The 21,625-nt window shown below is 40.1% G+C and overlaps 2 protein-coding genes across 9 annotated transcripts in view; one reads left to right on the top strand and one right to left on the bottom strand.

The window, feature by feature from the left end:
* Nucleotides 1-1,076: 1,076 nt before the first annotated feature.
* phf13 (PHD finger protein 13) lies at nt 1,077-11,550 on the bottom strand. 6 transcript variants are annotated; one of them, XM_072244861.1, is made up of 6 exons: nt 10,828-11,016; nt 10,599-10,636; nt 8,671-8,772; nt 6,417-7,014; nt 4,089-4,316; nt 1,077-1,156 (listed from the first exon to the last, which is right to left on the bottom strand). In XM_072244861.1, exons 1-5 carry the CDS (start codon nt 10,853-10,855, stop codon nt 4,090-4,092), a joined length of 993 nt encoding a protein of 330 aa, XP_072100962.1. In that variant the 5' UTR covers nt 10,856-11,016; the 3' UTR covers nt 1,077-1,156; nt 4,089. The 6 variants fall into 6 exon arrangements, 5 of the variants coding, with proteins under 5 accessions (XP_072100962.1, XP_072100964.1, XP_072100965.1 ...); XR_011883319.1 differs by having other exon boundaries at nt 1,078-1,156; nt 1,262-4,316; nt 10,828-11,015; XM_072244863.1 differs by lacking the exons at nt 1,077-1,156; nt 10,828-11,016 and adding an exon at nt 11,407-11,550 and having other exon boundaries at nt 1,232-4,316.
* Nucleotides 11,551-11,736: 186 nt separating this feature from the next.
* Nucleotides 11,737-21,625, top strand: part of klhl21 (kelch-like family member 21) — a 41,936-nt gene continuing 32,047 nt past the window's right edge. The window contains exons 1-2 of one of the 3 annotated variants that reach the window (XM_072245325.1): nt 11,916-12,033; nt 21,040-21,096. The gene's annotated coding sequence lies outside the window, so the exon portion shown is untranslated. Of the gene's footprint in view, nt 11,844-11,915; nt 12,034-21,039; nt 21,097-21,625 lie in introns of those variants that run through there. The other 2 variants (XM_072245326.1, XM_072245324.1) reach the window with 2 other exon arrangements.

Here is a 21,625-nt window from a genome sequence, read left to right on the forward strand (position 1 = left end):
ACGTCAATGCCACAATCAAGAAAGTTCACCAGAGCCTAAACTTCCTCAGGAGGCTAAATAAATTTAGCATGTTTCCACTGACTGTTAACAGTTTCTATTAATGTACCAGAGAAAGCATCTGATCTGGATATATAATGGTTTGGTATTGCAACTGCTCTGCACGTGGTCAAAATAAACTGCAGAGTTTTGATCACAGCTCAGCACATCACGACAACCAACTTCTCCTCCGTGGACTCAGTATGCATGTCTCACTGCCTCTCTAAAGCAGCCAAGACCCACCCACCCTGGACATTAATTCTCCCTTCTTCCATTGGGCAGAAGACGCAAAAGTCTGAAAGCAAGTACAAACAGGCTTGAGGACAGCTTCCATTCTACTGCTATAAATCTATAAAATGATTCCTTAATATGATCAGATGGACTCTTGACCTCAATCTAACCTGACCTTATTTGTTACCAGCATTCCGTTAAGGTTTTATTTTGTTCTCCCTCAGCATAATGTGTAATTATTTGATCTGTATGAACAGTATGCAGGACAAGCTTTTCACAGTACCTTGGTACACAAGATAACAATAATAATCCAACTCCAATCTACATGGTGTTACTTCTCATTGGATGTATGCAAACTTTCACTTTCAGGGGAGCAACCTTATTTGTTCTGCATCTTACCTCCTTATTTTGCTGTACCCCTACCTTTGTGTCAGGTCAAAATAACACCTTGATACCTTGAGCCGTCAGATGGCTGTACTAATTGCTGCATCTACTAGATATTTAATTTTTCTTCTTCTGTAGAACTCTGTGGTAATTCTATAAATGACCCTGTACTTGCTGGTTGGCAAATAACACCGCAGTAAGACTTTCCACCAAGAGCAATTATTCTACACTATTTGCATCTACGCATCCACCAACATGAATAAAGGCAGGTATTTTCATCCAATACTTTTTCTCTCACCAATGCTCACGTGTTAATCTGAATATATAAACCATCTGTCAAGAGTGAAAATGTAAGGATACTTATTAAGGGGAACCATTGAGGTTAGGTGCAAAGTGTATTATTCTACATCTAATAGTTCCCTACCTGATCTAGGGTCTTGAGAAATATAGTGAGAATTTTACTCAGGATCAGTCCCTTGTGCACTTGTTCCTTTGGTTTGATTTCCTTTAATATGGTGTGAGAAAGGGAAAAAGAGTCATAACAGGTTCATCAATTAAAATACCAATAGTTAAATCTTTATTTACAAAATAACTTCCGATATACACGTACAAAGTTTCACAGAAACAAGGTTTTCTTTGTTCCGCTTTGATAAACCTTCCATGGAGACATTTCAACATTCCTTGCAACATCACTGCAAAGTGTCCCTAAATCAGAGACTTGTTAGTCTTGCATGACAAAGTACTGCAGATATTCCCATTGGGAGCAAAAGCACCCACCAGTCCTTGTAAAGTTGCAAAGCTGCTTTATAAAAGTCACCCTCATTAAAATAACTAAAATGGGGTTGCGGCTAGGATAAGTTTTCCTCTGGAAGAGTGTGATAAAATGAGTTTTGATCACATACCAAGGAACATTTTACAACTATGATTTACTACGATAGATTTCTGGGATCCTTATGAATTAAATTGTATATGTGTCACATATGGGTTTTATCTCCTGATAAAGTTGACTTTCTTTCAATAGTTCTACAGGGATCAGTCACCTTCCACCTGCTGGCCATTCCAGCTATTATTTACATCTCAAGCCTTGAGAGTGAGAGAGAGAGAGAGAGTGTGTGTGTGTGTGTGTGTGTGTGTGTGTGTATTAATTTTCTCTGACTAACACACCTGACCCCATCTCTGTCCTTGCTCACTGTCCAACAATGCAAACGCTAGCAATCACAACTAGGACTAAAGGGACAAGAGATTCTGCAGATGTTGGAAATCCAGAGTAACACATACAAAATGCTGGAGGAACTCAGCAGGTCAGACAGAATCTATGGACCAGTCCTGATGAAGCATCTCAGCCTGAAATGTTGATTCTTTATTCCTCTCCATAGATGCTGCCTAACCTGCTGAGTTCCTCCAGCATTTTGTGTGTGGTACTAAAGGTTCAGAACCTTATTTGATTTTCAATGGGAAATGAACCTAGGCTTTTCCCCTCATAAAATGATTGTTTCCTCACATCCCAATCCTAAACATGGGGAAAGTAAGTCTGAGGAGGTAGTTTTATTGACAAGGGAGACAACCAGTTCACACTTTTCTTGTAGCGGCAAAATATGGGGTGGGGTGGGGGAAAAGGGAATATTCTGGCGGATGAAATTTTGTATTATTTGAATGAGTGACTGAGGAGGCAAATTAATCTTGTGTGCATTAGTGCAAAGGGGATTGATTGTCAGACATCTTTTAGTACCCACTATATCTTTTATCCCCATAATTACATCTAGCTAGCCTAGATCATTGGTTATAGTGGTAAGACACAGAAAACAAAGATGGGCAAGAAGGTGAGATGTACAGTAAGGGGAGGATTCTCATTTCATTTACTTTATCCGTAGGCAAAAGTTTTGGAGCTATTTCTCGTAAGTGAGTTTACTAATGTCAGGATTGAGAAGATCCAAATTGGCAAGTATCCGTAGGATAAAAGAGAAAATAAAAATGCAGGTACAATATTTTACGGCAATATACATTTTGCAGTATATAGAGAAGGAAGGTTGCACAAGAAAGACAATCCCCTTCATGTAGCTAGAAGACCAGATTAAAAAAAACAGATGAATGATATGGGGACACTTCAATAGACAGTGATCTCCTAATCACATAAACTTTTAGCTTGACTTACTATTCTGAATTAATTCCAGTACGTTGCCATAACAGATCTAATGTACCATCAACAGATAGAATTTAAAAAAAACAGCACATCTGAACTAAATTGTAAACAGACTTTTTAAACAGCTAACTTTCAACCAGCAGTTTAATGTTATTGTCTGTAAACAACATAAAGATGGAAATCAATTCAATGACCATTTAAAAACTAGCTCCTAAGGATCTTATTTTCTCCTTCTCACTGTAGGAGTTTGTTTTTAAGTACCAAATGTTAGGCATCAGAAACTGTGTAAAGTCTGCTCAAAAATAATAAAAAAGAAATAATCTTAAAAAAGAATTCCAAGTTGCTTTCCCCATTCCAAATCCTTCTAGTAATGTCAGTCACACTACAAAAAAAAATGAACCCACCCATCAAATGTTTTAACACAGTTATCTACCTTTCCAGAAAGAATATTTAGTTCTGGTTCAATTGTTATTGACTTTTTTTAATGCAGGTGGGCAAATTATATCGTTGGTACCAAAAAGGGCATTGTTTTCTCTTGATGCAACAGTAAAATCCAGGAAATATGAAAAAAAAAGGCAAACATCACTTGTGAAGAAAGATGTTATAGCATCAAATGCGTATCCTGGCTGGAAATTAAGATACTTTAATCCACCTTTACTGACTGAATATGAAAGAGTTGAAGTGTATTTACAGCATCTTTAGGTTTTATTGCACTGTTAAATGCCAGGCTACTAGTTAAAGGTATTACTTATTTTTCCCCCTTTCTCAATTTAGAGTGTTTTAAGGCTTTGTCTATTGCACTGGGCCCCTTTTGTTTGCTTGAGACTCTTAATAACAAAGGAGTGCAGAGGAAGGAAGATGAGAATGATGAACTAAGATTATTGCCATCCTTACTTTCTCTTGTGGATTTTCTTATTTTGTACTCAGAGGTGGTGGAGTCAGGGTGATAACCAACAGAAGGCTCAGAAGGGTAAAGGAAATGTTGTTTGTAGTTGGCATGTTTGCCCCCACCTCCCACACCACCCCACCCCCGATGCCCAAATTCCATCCCATGATAGACTAGCCAAGACTATAATTGATATAGTAGTCTTGTAGGTTCTGAAATGGAAATCATGAGGGTGTGCAGAAAGAAAGTCAAAAAAGCAGGCAATTCTTGCATGAATGGGTGGAAGTCTCCAAGCAAGTCCATCAGGATGTTTGTCTTAAAAAAAGGCTTGTTTTTTTGCCTCATTATCATTTCAAGATTCTCTTTTCTCTTTCCCAGGTATAAAACAAATCAAGAAAAAGCTTCTGACACCTCAGTCAAGGAAATGCTTTCTGCAGCCGGTCCGGGACCGGTTTGATCGTCGAATATCACATTTGGAGTCTCGGCACCTTTGACAGACATACACCTCCGGGACATTGGACTTGCGGATTTTTGCACAGGACAGGTGGATCCAGGTACCACACTCATTACACTCTATCATTGGACGTCCAGCAAATGGCTTCATGCAGTAACACGTCACCAGATCCCAAGAATCATCATCTGTTCAGGGGAGAACTTTCAAAAGTTAATTATCTCACATCAGGTAATAACATCTTGCAAATATTCACATCAGTTTTCACAAGGTGAGGAACCCCTTGACAGTTGATTTGGATTGTATTTGTTATTATGAAGGAGAAAACTACACATTCCTTTGTGCATAACTGTTTTCATATATAACAAAGTGACAATAACCAGGTTAACCAATGACAGTTAAGAGATAAATATTGATGAGTATAGTGGTTAGGAATTTTTATTTTTACACCCAACTCAGAAGGCAAATGAAGCCTCAGTTTGCCATCTCAATTTAAATGTCACACTCATTAAAATGTTGCACTTTCTCAGTATTGACACTATAAATGTAAGCCCAGATCTTTTGTTCAAGTGCATGGAATGCACCTTGATCTTGAGGCAAATGTTATCCATGCACTGTATTGGGACCTGTATGGTCACTGAAGTGAAGCATAAAAGGGCAGCCAGAAGACTTAATTTTAAGTACATTAATCAATGGCCAAGGACAACAATATTTCTCAGTCCTAGTTTGAGCAGGACCACCTCTACTTTGACTGTTTGACCAAATTTCTGCTTTTCTGATGAGAATTACTACATCTGTGGAAATAGGTTGGGGTAACAGCTGTCATATCAAAAAAAAGCATGAGAGCAAATGAAAATGATGCTGACCTATTGATCTACTTTGATTTGTAACCTTCAATATCCTGATCTTAAAGATTAATTGAAATAATTCATTACAGTTTTCTATAGACTTTCTCTTCCCTTGTATGATTTGCTTTCAGGTCATCCTAACAGCCAAGTTCTAATGTCAAAGTTATTCCCCTTTCCTCCAGACCAGGGATTCCCAAATTTTTTTAAACCATGGACCCCAAATTGAGAACTCCTGCTCATCACTAAAGTAAATAGCTTCTATCTAATTTCTTTCTATCAGATCAAACCTTTTATTATCTTACATACTCTGAATAGATCATACATAATCTGAACAAATATAATTTGAACATTAGAGCAAAATGGGAATCAGCTTTGCCCAATAACCATCAAGTGAAGAATTGGCTTAGTGTGAAAATACATAAAGTCTTACTAACCAAGAAGACCTCAAGTTGTCACAGAGTTTGTTGATCTTAAGAAAGGCTCAAAGCAAGTTAAAACCAGTCTTGGTGATAACTGAGGTACAAAGAGATTGCTCATGTGCCCTCTACTGGAAGGTGCCTGTACAATCATAATTGCCATATAAAAAAGACTGGATGTGATTTCCCCACAAGTTTAAATTCCAAGTGGCTTAATTTATAAACTACAGAAAAAGGTGAAGGGAGGAAGGAGCTGGTATGCTCCAAACAGCAATAGAATCAAACCCAAGCAACGTTCTAGAGATAGAGTTTTGGACATGATTGCTCATGAAGAGAGCAAGCCATTTAGTTTTTGTAAATTGAACTCCAGAATTTACTGCATGATGTACACTAAACGACAGGGATTAATAAGTGAACCTTTTAATCTATGTGCGTTTGTGATGGGTAAGTAGTTGCCAAACACACAAACCAATGATAATAATGAACGGGCTCCATGCAATAAAGCGAGTGCTGTCACTAGTTATTTGTATGTTTATGACATATTTATTCCAAACACCAGAGTCATGTCCTGATCCTTGCTAGTCCTAGAGATTACAAATACATCCCAAGAATTGATGAGGTACCATTCATCACATGGGTATGGCAATCAAAAGCTGGCCTTTGTCACAATGCTTAAGGGTTAATTCTTATGCCACGATGCTCAAGGGTTAATGCTTAATTGGTTATCAATTTGTAAATTATATAATCTGCTGTTAGTTTTGGTGGTTAATAGTTTGAAAATAAACCACCTATCTGTAGATTTATCATGGTGTGTTACTCCATTGATGATTACACATTACTAAGGACAGACATGTGTCACCTCAGTTAACCCAGTCAACCCAGGGGACATTACTTGTCCACACAACCTAACCTCAGGTTTGAACAATTGTACCAGCCAAAGCAGAAGACACACATTGAGTCTGTAACACAGATACATACACACAAGGATGACCATCAGTAACAGCCATCAGTACATGGCACTCACCAGAATCCACCATGATATCCTCGTCATTGCCTGTTGTATCCACATCCCTGAACACAACCTGCTTTCCCTGACGGAAAACAGTTCTGTGTCGTTCCACTTTTTCACTTTTTATCATCTCATTTATTGTTTCTGTTGCAGTAACTGGCACAAAAGAACCGTCCTGGCCTTCACTTGGGAAGTCTGTGAGGGGCTCAGGAGCAAGAGATACTGTGTTAATAGGAAGTGGTGCTGTGTCCACTGCATGTTCAGTGAGTTCTTGTTTGGTCACTGGATCCAAGTTGGGTGATTCCTGCTTGACAGATTCCTCAACGTGCTGTTCTTCTATCCTCGGGCTTTCCTCTTTTGTCCTCACCTTGTGCTTCCTCTTCATCTTGTCAGACTTCCTACGATTGAAGGCAGGCAGCAGGAAGCCACCAGATTTGTGATGCTTAAGAAATGAATAAGGTTTGGCTCGCTTGAAGCTTGTTAGAGTTTTCCTGCGTTTAGCCTTGGAAGGAACAGACAATGGAAGATCATTGTAGCGAAGATCCCAGGGCTCACTATCTGCTGTGCTGCCTGTGCTGTTAGGAGGACTGGAGCTGGTCCGTAGAGGCAAATCCTGAAGAGAAAAAAAGGTAACACATCTTATCAGGTCAAAGAATAACGAGGAGTCCAGCATTGTTCAATAGAAAGAACTCTCATCTAACAGTCAGAAAGATGTGCGATCAAGTCCAACTTAAAAATCTTGAGCGCACAATCTGGGCTGACAATCTTGAGCTGAATGGAGAATGGAAGCAGGCTACTTGGGGCATGCATCAATTTTCTTTAGCCCTTACACAATTATTTTTGAATCCATGACCTAAGACAGTAACACCTCTATCAATAAAAATGGATCATTTTGGTGCAGCCTGTCACTTGCATGATACTTGCAGGATCTGGTTAAAATTTGTTTTGACCATGGTTGGGGGTGGCAGTGTGGTGAAGGAGAAGATAGAGAAATTCAGGAGGGGTCAGAGGGATGGAGAAACAAAAATGTAGTTAGTGAGTGGGGAGTGAAATGAGCTGGCCAAAAGATAAAGGGAAGGCTAAATGAGGTGGGGGGGAAGCAGGAGGGGGTAGGGAAAGGGTGAGAGGTATTGAAGAGAAAAGAGGGAGAGGATGAGGAGTTGAGAATGGAGTTAGTGAGGATGGGCAGTTGGTTGTTAGAGGGAAAGAAAGGACAGAGGGACTGAAGAGGTGGGCATAAATGAGTGAGGTCAAGGCTGATTCACCTCAACATTTTCTTTCCTCATCTCCATCTCCTTCAATTTCTTTCATAATCAGAAATCTATAAATCGCAGATTCTGTATGGAATCAGCATTTGAATCTTTATAGCACTCAAGGGTACACAATCTCCAAGATTTGGGGAGAAAACAGGGGAATGGAGTTTTAAAAAATCAGCCATGAATGAACGGTAGCCAGACTCGATGGGCTGAATGGCTTAATTCCGCTGCCATATCTACTGCCTTAAGGAATTTTGATTCAATGAAGTTATCTCTTATTCTTTTAAACTCCAGAGACCTAGAAGACACGAGTTTCTCAAATGTGACTCACTGTCCCAGGGACCAGCCTGACAAATCTTCATAGCAGGTGTTTACACTCAATGGCATTCACTTTATTAGGTACACCTGCTCATTGATAAATATCAAATCGGCCAATCATGTGGCGGCAACTCAACGCATAAAAGCATGCAGACATGGTCAAAAGGTTCAGTTGTTGTTCAGACCAAACATCAGAATGGGATGTGATCTCAGTGACCTTAACTGTGGAATGATTGTTGGTGCCAGATGGGGTGGTTTGAATATCTCAGGAACTGCTGATCTCATGGGATTTTCATGCAAACAATCTCTAGAGTTTATAGAGAATGGTTCAATAAACAAACAACATCCAGCGAGTGGCAGTTCTGTGGATGAATAAAACACCTTGTTATTGAGAGAGGTCAGAGGAGAATGGCCAGACTGGTTCAAGTTGACGGGAAGGTGACAGTAACTCAAGTAACTACATGTTACAACAGTGGTGTGCAGAAGAGCAAATCTGAATACACGTTACTTTGAACCTTGAAGTGCATGGGCTACGGCAGTAGAAGACCACACTGGGTTCCCCTCCTGCATGTAATAAAGTGGCCACTGAGTGTATATTTTTTAAATAAGCAGCATTACCAAAAATTGTACACAGTATTAGAAATGCGATCTCATCTAGCTGTACATAAATTGTAGTAAGAATAACCAAAACTCACTTCCTGAGGACAAGGGATATACCCAGCATAAACCAACACAAAAGTGCAGAATTTGTTAAAGTCTTCCACTGTTCTGCTCCTCTTATCAGATGGGGAGTAATCCTGGGAAGATTCAGAGAGACAAAGAAGGTTAGCAACGTATTTATTCAACACTAGATCAGTGGCATTCTGTATGTGTATTGGTAGTCAGGAGTCTTAAAATGTATCTTATGAGTCCTCTTCACTGCCTTTTTCCCTACCTCATTAATAGTCCAAACAGTACTTTCTCTAACCAATGAGGTACAGTTTCTGCTATTTACCAGTTTAAACTATAGTGTTTTACAGGGACGGTGTGGGCAAAGCAGATTATTGCTTTGTGTCAGCCATTATTGTGTTACAGTGAATGAAGTTTTCAAACTGATTTCTGTTAAATGTCAGCTGAATTCATTGCAGGACTTTTCTTCTGTCTAGCTGAAATTTTGCAGATGAAGAGTCAGTCCCTCCACAAGTGCTGCCTGACCCGCTGAGTTCCTCCCGCATTCTAAGTTTTGTAGAAATCTGGGCAAATGTCCATAGATACTGCCTCGCCTGCTGAACTCCTCTAGCATCCCGTGTGTTGCTTAACATTTCTAGCTCAATGAGTTTGTCCCAAAAATACGATTAGGCGTTTGTAAAATGATATTAAGTGCAGCAAGTAAAATAAGCTACATTGGAAATCTGTGCAACTCCTAACTGTGTGGAGAAAAACTGTAAACTGAACTCTGATTTTGTCAGGAAATGAGGAGAAGGGGAACTGGCGACATCAGAACCCATTAAACATCAAGCAATTAAACATCAAGCAAAAGTGTCCACAATCCTGGCACTCCAGACTTGCACAGCACCGTGTTTTATCAGCCTGTGCGTAATTTAGATTAGCGCAGAGAGTGCCGACTTCAACAGGAGACACACGCTCATTTTCCCCAGTTGTAAAATGCCACCTACATCGTAACTTCTCGGTCTAAACATTGTCTACGGCACCACAGATTTAAAGCTGAGCTACCCTGGCAAGCATCCGTTTCCATCAAATCTCACTTTTAGTACTTCCCCAGGGCTGACCTGCTTACTGTTAACACTCGGTTACACACGTACGAGCACATTTTATACGGTGGGAATTAACAAATCCAAGGGGGTCCATCTTTCCTTATACAACAGCTCCGAGTGACTGCACAAACAAAGGGGCCGATTTAGTCTCGTATATTTTAATACAATTTATTAGTAGTAGATCTTTATATTTGACTGAATTAAGTTGCCACCCAGAGTACCACCGAAAGGATTTTTAAAAAAATACATGGAAGTAGGGGCATTCAAGCATTGGTGAAATTACCCAAGATAGTGACGGGTGGGGTGCTGTTGGAGTTCGGGGCTGAGGGGGAGAAGAGCAGAGGTCAGTAGATGCAGGAATCATTAACTAGGAAAATGAGATAATTATTTTCAAAAAGGGGGGGGAGACAGAAAAAGGGAAGGGTCAGAGGCAAGATGGCGAATATTCATTATTTTTAAAAAAACACACACAGGGATTGGCGATCTCCCAGGAACAGACAGGCAGCAGACATATGAAGGGAGGACATTAAAAACCGGTCTAAAAGGGTAACGTTCCCCCTCCCTCAACAAATCCCCAACTTCAGACAGGCAGCAATGAAAGGCGGTGGGCGACACGTTATCGCCAACCTATCTCTCCGATTAATAAGGGGTTTAAATATATATGCAAATCAACAAGATGGCGCAAGGCGCTGTACTCCGAAACCTCAGGGTCTGAAATCGAATCGCCTGCCGACAGAAATCGACGAAAATTTTCATCTTATAAGTGGAATTTTTTGATTTTACATATACATAAAAATCAAACACAAGGAGATCCCATAATCTTCAACCGCCCCACCCCCAACCTCAATGCTGTTTAAATCAGATCTTACCTCCGAGTCGAAAGTTGAAGGCGATTCAGAATCCATCTCTATAATTATAAAAAGATAAAATAATTATAGATTTTTCCGCTGCTGAAGAGATTTGAGCGAGAGAAGCATAATCCTGCCACGAACCAAACGAGTTCAGGGTTGGGGGGGGGGATCGCCATGGAGGAGGAAGAGGAGGCGGCGGCAGCGGCGGCGGCAGGTCAAATTTAAAAGTTACCCGAATTTCCCTAACCTTTTTCTTTCATTTTATTCCTGCACATATTAAGTCTGATATTAAACTGGAATTTAATCGCGTTAGAAGCATTTCGAAAGCCGGTTTGCAGTTAAAGCAACAAGCCCAGATTGGTGTGGAGCGCTGGGGTGGATCCTATACTAGAAACCTCCTGATTTAAACACAGGAAAGTGTCTGCACACAACTAAAATGAAAAAAAATAGTCGCTGCTGATACTTCGAATCGATGCTGCCATTTCCCTCTCTTTCTCCGATAAATGAATACGGGATAAACGTTGATCGCGCCTCCAATTAAAGAGAAAATCCCTATATAATATTGACGACCGTGTTTTTTTTTGCCGGCGATCTCCCAAAATAAAGCTTCTATATAAGGGATAAAGTTAGTTTTGAATCTCTTAACCATAGCATTTAGAAAGGGGGGAAAATTCCAGGATCTGGAGCCCACCTTGGAAAGATCCCCTGGCGGTGCGGTTTGTTATTTCTGAATAAAAAGATTTCTCACATTCGAGGCTCTACGGTATCCTTGCAAAATTTAATCGCTATCGAAGGAAGAAAATTATAATTAAAAATAAATGGATACCTTTCTCCGGTCCGAATGATACAATGTAACAAAATCCTGATGTCAACCCTTAATCTCCATGCAAATGAAGCCCCGACCATTCTATTCCCAGTCCGGGGTGGGAGGGGTGTAGGAAGCGTCCATTCATCTTCTTAAAACGTGAACTAAAACAATGGGATTCATACATATATATTAATTATATCCTAAATTAGATGTATCTGTGCTATTTTGTTTACTGTGAACTAATAGATTCTGTTAAACAAGGGATCTCTCCTTCGCCTTTACCCCCTCCTTTCTTTGGTTTATGTTTGTGACCGGACCAACCCCCAGAAATAGTTGCAAACTGGAATTTGCAATAAGTTTTTTTTCCCCACCCTTATCTCCGAATTTATTTCTAAAGTATAGAGAGGGGGTTGGCGAGATTAGTTGGTCGTGAGGCTATCGGGTTAAGATTTCCGGTAAGTGCAAGTGATTTTACTCTTCGTTTTCTACGTCGTTTCTCGGGACTGCCTCCCCGCTCTTGTTGCAGGGGCGGGGAATGGGGCAGAGCAGAGAAATCCCAGACGCGCCAGGAAACGGATCCCGTCAGTTTCGTCGCCTCTTCAGTCTCCCATGTCTTCCCTCCAGCAATATAGCCTGCACCTCCAGGTAGCCGAGGGTTAACCGGGGAAATTTATACCTTACAGTTATTTTTATTTTGCTGTCGTTCAATATGCAGGAATCGTTTTAAATTGTGTATTTCTTTTTTCTAAAGAATAGGGATCGTGTTTTTTTGTTTTGCATTGCTCTTAACGACGAGGTTGTATCGAGGTTCCAGTATCTTGTGGATTAGCGATATCCACGTGTTGGGGAGACAGCGACAGGGTGTTTCTGGTGACGTGTGCGCTTCTGAGATTCCAAATCTCTCATTCACTCTCCCTTGTTCGTACGTGTGGGCTATTTTTGGCTTTCATTTACCCAGATTTTTATATTAAAAAAATAGCTGATTGTTATAGTTCCGCCAGGTTTATTTATTAGCTTTTATTAATTCGAGAATTTCCTTCCAAACTGATATCGTAGTGATTTCGTTTTTCATCATTAAGCTGCCTGTTATTTTAATTCAGTTGCAATGTTGGGGGTTTATATATAGAATATCAGAGGATGACTTACAGGCCTGAGATTTCATGGGGGATGGGAGTCAGATGATTCTGGAGTAAGGGAAGAAATGAGTGGCGGGTCTTTGCGTGGCTGGTTTCCGAGTGTGGAATGTTTTCACTTCAAACCGACCACAGGACAGTTAAGCGCATGGAGGCCATCGGCCTGTCGAGGCTATAGAGGCACGATCTAGGTGGTCTCTGCAAATATTTTTAGATACTTTTCCGACTCCTTTTTGGTAACTGCAATTGATTCTGAATGTAACTTGTGATGCATCCAGATTTTATTCGCTTGCTACATTGTTTCCTTTGTCACAATCATCTTCATCCTTTGCCCCGCTTTCCCTCCCCCCCCCCCAGTCTGGAACCCTTCTGCAACAGTATACTTCACGATTTTAAATACCTCTATCCGATTTCCTGTCAGACTTCAGTGTTCCGAGAAGCCAATCCCAACATCAGTCCTTGTACATTACCAAGGTCCCTCATCCCTGAAATACTTTTAGCAGATCTCTTACGTACCCTTTCCAGTGCACTTTAATCTTTATTGAAGTGTGGCTAGAAATGGATATGGTACTGTTCACAAACTCTTCTGTTAAGACAATGTAGCAGGACGGACTTGCTCTCTGCGACCATAATCAGAATCGGGTTTATTATCACTGGCGTGTGTCCTGAAAGTTGTTAACTTAACAGCAACTGTTCATTGCAATACATAATATAAAAGGGGAAAAATAGTAATAAATAAATAAATAAATCAGTTACCGTATACGTATATTGAATAGATTAAAATCGTGCAAAAACATAAATAATATATATTAAAGTGAGGTAGTGTTCAAGGGTTCAATATCCATTTAGGAATCTGATGGCAGGGGGGAAGAAGCTGTTCCTGCATCGCTGAGTGTGTGCCTTCAGGCTTCTGTACCTCCTACCTGATGGTAACAGTGAGAAAACGGCATGCCCTTGGTGCTGGAGGTCCTTAATAATGGAAGTTACCTTTCTGAGATACTACTCCTTGAAGATGTCCTGGGTACTTTGTAGGCTAGTACCCAAGAGGGAGCTAACTAAATTTATGACCCTCTGCAACTTCTTTTGGTCTTGTGCAGTAGCTCCCACCCCCCCCCCCATACCAGACAGTGATGCAGCCTGTCAGAATATGCTCCATGGTACATCTATAGAAGTTTTTGAGTGTATTTGTTGACATACTAAATCTCTTCAAACTCCTAATAAAGTATAGCAGCTGTCTTTATAACTGCATCAATATGTTGGGACCAGGTTAGGTCTTCTGAGATCTTTTACACCAAGGAACTTGAACTGCTCACTCTCTCCACTTCTGATCCCTTTGAGGATTGGTATGTGTTCCTTCGTTTTACCCTTCCTGAAGTCCACAATCAGCTCTTTCGTCTAATAACTTTGAGTGCCAGGTTGTTGCTGCAGCACCACTCCACTAGTTGGCATATCTTGCTCCTGTACGCCCTCTCGCCACCATTTATAAAGGCCATTTTTAAAAATCACTTTCTTGATTTGGAGTTGCTTCAACAAACTGTATATGTATCCACAGATCTTTGTTCTTGAGCAGTACCATTTTTAGAACTGTGCTACTTCGTTTACATTGCCTCTCATTTTTCCTATGACTTGTAACATTGACAGCATTAAATTTAATCTATCACCTATCAACAGCCTACCAACCTGTTTCCTTGGAACCCATTGTAATACCTTAACACAAAAGAGGAGGGAGATGAAACGCAGGAAACTACAGCCTGTTTGCTTAACACAAGTCAACAGCATCCATCATCAAGGCCCCACACCAATCCAGGCCATGCTCTCTTCTCGCTGCTTCCATTGGAGTGGAGGTACAGGAGCCACACCACCAGGTTCAGGAACTGTTATTACCCTTCAGCCATCTGGCTCCCAAACCAGCATGGATAACTTCACTCCCTTCAGCACTGAACTGATTCTACAATCTATTGACTTACTTTCAAGAACTGTACAACTCGTGTTCTCAGTATTATTTTATTATTATTTGTTTTTCTTTTTGTATTTTCACAGTTTATTGTCTTGTGCACATCGTCTGTCTTTGTTTTTCATTGACTTTATTGTGTTTCTTCATATGTACTGTGTATGTAGTAGTGCAGAGACACAACACTTGCAAGAAAATAGATCTCAGGATAGATGACATATACATACCTTGATAATAAATTTACTTTGAACTTTGATCTGTTGTCGGGAAAATATTAGAAGCTACTGTTAAAGGTGTAACAGGGCAGTTTAGAAAATTCAAGGTAATTATGCAAAGTCAAAATATGTCTGTGAAAGGGAAATTGTGGGCACCCTCAAGGCACAGTGGTGTAGCTAGAAAGAGCTGCTTACGGTTCCACAACCCGGATTCAGTCCTGATCTTTGATGTTTGGAGTTTGCATACTTTCACTGTGACTGCATAGGTTTCTTCTAAGTGCTCCTGATTCCTCCAGAGATGTGCGGGTTGGTAGGTGAATTGGCCCCTATAAATTGCCCTGAAGTGTAGGTAAGTGGTAGGATATGGGGGAGTTGACAGAAATCTGGGGGGGAACTAGGAGTAATCTCGGATTAGTGTAAGTAGATGCTTGATGGCTAGCACAGACTCAGTGGGCCAAAGAGCCTGTTTTAATCTATCACTCTCTGAACCACATCAATTTACAAGCCATTAGACTTATAAATTCAAGTGTCTGTACATTGCGATGGAGTCATAAAGCAAAGATTTTTACTCCCTCACGTTGTGGGATGGACGTAAGATTTAAATAAATTCGATTCAAATTCAAAGATTATTACTGAAAATAAAAATTCATTGTGTAGAGGTTACTTATGATTGACAAGAAAGGGTACACATCAATAGATCCTTTTCTGGTTGGCAAAATGTATCAGTGCTGGAGCGTGGACTTTTCTAATTTCTATGAATGACTTGAGTGAAGGCATCAGGTTTGGTTGTTGAACTTATAGGTTAGCAAGTAAGTTGTCAGGGTGCTACAACGGGCCACAGATAGGTTAAGAAAGTTGACAAAGATCTTGCACATGCAATATAATGTGAAATTGTTAATTAGGTTTTGTAATTTCTTTTGGAAAGTGTGAAAGCAAAGTCTATAAGTCTTGTATTTCAAATTTTCAGTATCTGTAATATTTTGATTTTCAGTTATAATTTTCTTTGCAAGCTTTGATTCCATTTACCTGTGCTATATTGGTTCCCAAATCATTGAAGTTGTCCTTTCTCCAACTGATCATTTTAACTTGTAATGGTATATATTCTAAGCTTTACAAAATCATGGTCACTCATCCTAGATGTTTCTCCATTACCTTCCCCCTTGGGACAGAACTATACCAATCAAGAACATTCTCCTGAACACATTCCAGAAACTACAGCCCTCTTTACCTATTGTTATTGCTATCCAGATATGAATTTGAATAATTGAAATCACACACTATCATTACTCCATAATTTATGCACATCAGTGTATTTCCCATGAAGGTTATAAACCTCCAATATTTATTGCTCAGTTGACACTGCTCTTCTGTCCCTATGCAGCTGAGCCAGGAATGGTACTGTGATCTTTTGTTTTTCATGGAAACAAACCATTCAGTCCAAATCATCAATACTGATCAGTAGGCAGCCTTCTGAATGAATCCCATTGCACAGCATATGGTCCATTGTCTTCCATGATTAAGTGTTTCAGGTGCTATGTAGACACTTCTTAAATGCCATCAGTTTAACCACTCTCTCAGGCAGTGTATTCCAGGTACCTGCCACTCTCTGGGTGAAGGTCTCCCTGATATCACCTCCACCTCTCTTCCCCCTCACTCTGAGCTAATATCCTCTCGTTTTATCTACTTCTGCTATGGAGTAAATGCTTTCTTCAATCTACATATACCCCATATACAGTGGATTCTGGTTAATTGGGCAGTTACTTATCTAGGACAACTCTTAAAGAAAAAGAAACAAATTAAGAAAATAGCCGAAATTCCCTTCATTTACTTGTGACATTGTGCCGCTTAATTGGGGCAGGAGAAGGTCAGTCACAGACCGTGAGAGCAAACAGTTGTGTCAGCTGCGGTGTGCTTATGTTACCCATTTGGGTCGACGGAAGCCAATTCAAAAAGCAGTGATTTTTGATAATATTTTTTATTTTGATCCTTGCTAAGATGCCATGAAAGCCTTTGATCTTAGCTGAAAAAATTACCTTACTGGACCAAATTGAAAGCCATCCGCCCAACACCGCTCTTCGTCAGGTGGCAGAGGTAACTGGAGTGCCGAAATCTACAATTTCATGCTTGATACATCAGCAAGATAAACTGTGAGAAGAATGGGCATTGCACGAGGGACAACAGGAAACATCCCGAAAACAGTATGGTACCACGCAGTGGTTAGCATGAAGCTATTATGACTTGGTGTCAGAGTTCAGAGTTCAATTCTGATGTCATCTGCAAGGAAAATGTACATCCTCCCCATGGAATGCATGGGTTTTCTCTGGGTGCTCCGATTTCCTTCCACAGTCCAGAGACGTACCGGTTGGTAAGGTAATTGGTGATTGTAAATTGTCCCGTGATTAGGTTAGTATTGAATCGGGGTTGTTGGGGCTGAAGAGCCTACTCTGTGCTGTGTGTCTCTAAATAAAAATGAAAGTGTGAAGGTAAGGTCCAGATGTTGAAGACGCCATTGTAACTGGACAAGGTGTGCATGACAGTGGACCGGTGTTAAAAAGCAAATCAGAGGAACTAGCTAAGAAGCTGGGTCACGAAGACTTTAAAGCAACAGATGGTTGGTTGTCTCAATGGAAATTTAGGTACACATTAAAATCAGGAACATTCACAGCAAGAAAGGTGGTGCAGAAACATGGAAATCTACAAAACTCCCCGACTTCCTTCAGAAATTTTGTGCAATGTCGATGGAACAGGCCTTTTTTTAATCATGCCACGCTGGATGGTTCTCTTTGCTACAAACATGCAGTACTATCAGGTTCAAAGAAACCAATGGATTATGTAACTTATGTTGTGCAAATATGTCAAGAACTGATAAAAAGAAATAGTTGGTTAGTTGGATAAGTGTTAAACTTTGATGCTTTAAGGCTAAGAAGAATAATTTATCCATTGAGTTTATGCTAATAAAATGTGTGGATGACTTTTGAAACTTTTAAGAAATGGCTGATAGGTTGGGATATGGAGCTACAGCAGAAATTAAGCAAAATTCTTCTGCTTGTGGACAATTGTACAGCACACTGTGATGTAGAATGTTGGAGAAACATCCAGATGGAATTTCTGCCTGCCAATACAACATCCTTGGTACAACCATTGGATATGGGAATCATAAAAAATCTAAAGACATTGTATCGCAGAAAGTTGGTGAACCACATTCTCGAAGCAAATGAAGAACTGACATCTTCACCAGCCAAGGAAATGAATGTAAGGGTTCAACTTTTACAGTTTGTCAATGATGAGAAATAAACATCAAGACAATTCGGAAGTGTTTTGCTCACTGCGGTTTCAAGCATTCAAGCTTGGAGATGCCCGAAACGGCCAGGAGTGAAAACGAAATGATTTCACTACTACAATGAGTTAGGAACTTTGCAGAATTTGAAGGTATTAATAATCATCTTGAAATTTACTATGAAAAAAAGAATTATGAAGAAAAAGAATTTCAGGATGAATATTGTATACAGTTTTCTGACATTAAATGTACCTTTTGAAACCTTTGAAATGAAGATTTTGGGGGATGTAATTGTCAAGAGCATTGTATCAAAACACCAAGGTGGGGAAAATGAAGACGAGGAAAATGATGAGTGTCACATAGTTGAACCTGAGCTTGCGACTACACAAGATGCCAGGAAGTTTATTGTTTAATTTTGACATCACTTCATTTCCAAAGCATTGAAGGCAGTCCATTAGTTGCACTAGGTGTTTACGCTGATTTTGTTTATGTACAGTCAATCAAAAGAACACACCAGCATATACTCGATGAATTCCTCTGTTAGTAACCATTAAAATCTACACAGTTTTATAATACTGTGGTAATATTGGTAGTATTCTAATTTCTTCTGTATTTCATTTAAATGCATTTTTTAAACTCAGTTAAATGGTAGTTTGCCTTTTTTAATATATCTTTTTAACTGTTTCCATGAAACTTCAGATAATTGGGACAGACAATTAATTGGGCCAAAATGTACCGGTCCCATGTGCCCCAATTAATCAGAATCCACTACCTCAGTCATTCCCCGCCTTAACCTCCTCCAGTCCAAGGAGAATAAACCTATTTTCTACAGTCTTTTCTCATGACTAAGTTGCTCCATCCCAGGCAACATCCTGGTGAATTTCCTCTGTGCCCTCTCCAACACTATCACATCATTGACACTTGAAAGGATCCATGGACTTGTGCCTCTGTTTCTCTATATTCCCTAAAGCCCTTCCATCTATTGTGCCTAACCTAGTCTCTTTAGTGCCCCCAAAATGCATCACTGCAGATTTGTCTGGATTAAATTCCATCTGCCGTTGTTTTTCAGCCCATTCCACCCATCAGTATCTCTGCAGCCTTTGCCCTCCACACTGTCAACAATTCTGCCAATCTGTCATCTATGAATTTTTCCTCCCACATCCAAGTAACTCAAGTACATGGCAGACTGCTCCCACATCCAAGTAACTCAAGTACATGGCAGACTGCATGGGTTTTGTTGCTTTGTTGGGGGTATCCATGATATTCGATCACAAAAACAACTCTCACCTTTCTGACTCCTATTGCCAAGCCATGTTGGCTACCTGATTAATCCCTGCCTTTCCAGTTGAGTGTTAGTCCTCTCCTTCAGAATGTTTTCCAGTATCTTCTGTGCCACCGATGTTAAGCTCACAGGTTTATCTTTACTAGCCTTTTTCCTGCTATATTTATTGAAGAAGGTGACCACATTTGCTGTCCTCCAGTTACCTGGTGTCTCACTTCTGTCCAGCAGTGTCTTCCTTGCTCCCTGTAGTATCCTGCAGTAAATCCCACCTGGTCCTAGAGACTCAGCCACCTCCAATGCTTTGAGTATCCCATCTTTATTTATGGAGATCTGTAATAGACCTTTGCCATTTTCCTTTTTCAATGGATTTTTCAACTACAAAGGCTTTAATTTATAAGAATACTGATTTTTTAAAAACTATTTAGGACCTTGCCTATACCTTCTGGCTCTATGCACAGATGGCCTCCATTGCCCTTAATGGAACCACTTCTCTGGTTATTCTTTTGCCCTTACTGTACTCTAGAAAGTCTTCAGATTTACCTGGTGACCTCTCATGACCCCTACAGAAACATATTTGCCTTGAAATCATGCTCTTTCCCCTTGGAGTGCTACTTGCTGTGTAGATGCTCTTCCCCCTCGGAATGCTACCCACTGTGTAGATGTAGACCTACAAGTAGATGCTCCCAATGTATCTTTGCCAAGTCCTCCCTTATGTTAATGAAATTAGTCTTCCAATTTTAAAATCCTTATTACTGATCCAAATCTATCCTTTACCGTAACTATTTAAAAAGACAAATAAATCTGAGTACCTCCACCTCAGTGGAGTTATGTTCCATATAACCCTCATTCCACTTGACTAGTTAGATTCTGCAAGATGAAACTTCATTCACAGAGTGTAGCACTTACTGCTCTGTCTATATATTGTGCCAAAAAGCTCCTCTGGATACCTCTCAAAAAAATTTTCCCCTTCAGAACCTTTAACGAACAGGCTATCCCAGTGAAATCGCCCAGTATGATTATGACATCCACCTACATCTTTGTTTCTCTCCCTCCTGTGAACTGCTGGGAGCTCTGTAATTATAGACCCAGCAAAGTGATAACTTTTTTTTTGTTTCTAACTTACCATTTATAGCCTCATTTGAAAAGGTTTCTGGAACACTCTACTGAAGTAATGTAATATTTGACGATCAGTGCAATACCATCTTTCCTTTCCCAGCCCCACCCCCACCATCTCGCTGATTCTCTGGGGTATAAAGTTGCCAGTCCTGCTCATCCTACAATCATATCTCATTAATTACATTAATATCATAGACACTTGTGTTAATTAAAGCTTTAATTTCATCCTTGACTTCTCACTTGTTGAATCTACTGGACTTGCTGTTTTCCCTCTTGGCCAGGGTTCCCAACTTGGGGTCCACAGGCCCCTCGGCTAATGGTAAAAAAGGTTGGGAACGCCTGCTCTCCGTGATTGTATCTCTCCATTTTGCTTTAAATATTTATTTAGTCAGTAACTTTCTGTAATTTGTGCTTTTTGATGGGTTTATTCATTGTGAAGATGTGCAGTACTTCACTCTTGTTTTAAGTAGGCAAACTTTCTGTGTAGTATTATTTAATTAAAGACATCTCATGTACAGTGGCATGCAAAAGTTTGGGCACCCCTGGCCAAAATCCCTGTTACTGTGAATAGCTAAGCGAGTAAAAGATGACCTGATTTCCAAAAGGCATAAAGTTAAAGATGACACATTTCTTTAATATTTTAAGCAAGATTACTTTTTTATTTCCATCTTTTACAGTTTCAGAATAACAAAAAAGGAAAAGGGCCTGAAGCAAGAGTTTGGGCACCCTGCATGGTCAGTACTCAGTAACACCCCCTTTGGCAAGTATCACAGCTTGTAAACGCTTTCTGTAGCCAGCTAAGAGTATTTCAGTTCTTGTTTGGGGAATTTTCACCCATTCTTCCTTGCAAAAGGCTTCTAGTTCTGTGAGATTCTTGGGCCATCTTGCATGCACTGCTCTTTTGAGGTCTATCCACAGATTTTTGATTATGTTTAGGTTGGGGAACTGTGAGGGTCATGGCAAAACCTTCAGCTTGCGCCTCTTGAGGTAGTCCATTGTGGATTTTGAGGTGTGTTTAGGATCATTACCCTGTTGTAGAAGCCATCCTCTTTTTGTCTTTGGCTTTTTTACAGACGGTGTGATGTTTGCTTCCAAAATTTGCTGGTATTTAATTGAATTCATTCTTCCATCTACCAGTGAAATGTTCCCTGTGCCACTGGCTGCAACACAAGCCCAAAGCATGATCGATCCACCCCCGTGCTTAACAGTTGAAGAGGTGTTCTTTTCATGAAATTTTGCACCCTTTTTTCTCCAAACATACCT

Source organism: Mobula birostris, chromosome 27, assembly GCF_030028105.1.
Source record: "Mobula birostris isolate sMobBir1 chromosome 27, sMobBir1.hap1, whole genome shotgun sequence".
Taxonomy (NCBI): domain Eukaryota; kingdom Metazoa; phylum Chordata; class Chondrichthyes; order Myliobatiformes; family Myliobatidae; genus Mobula; species Mobula birostris.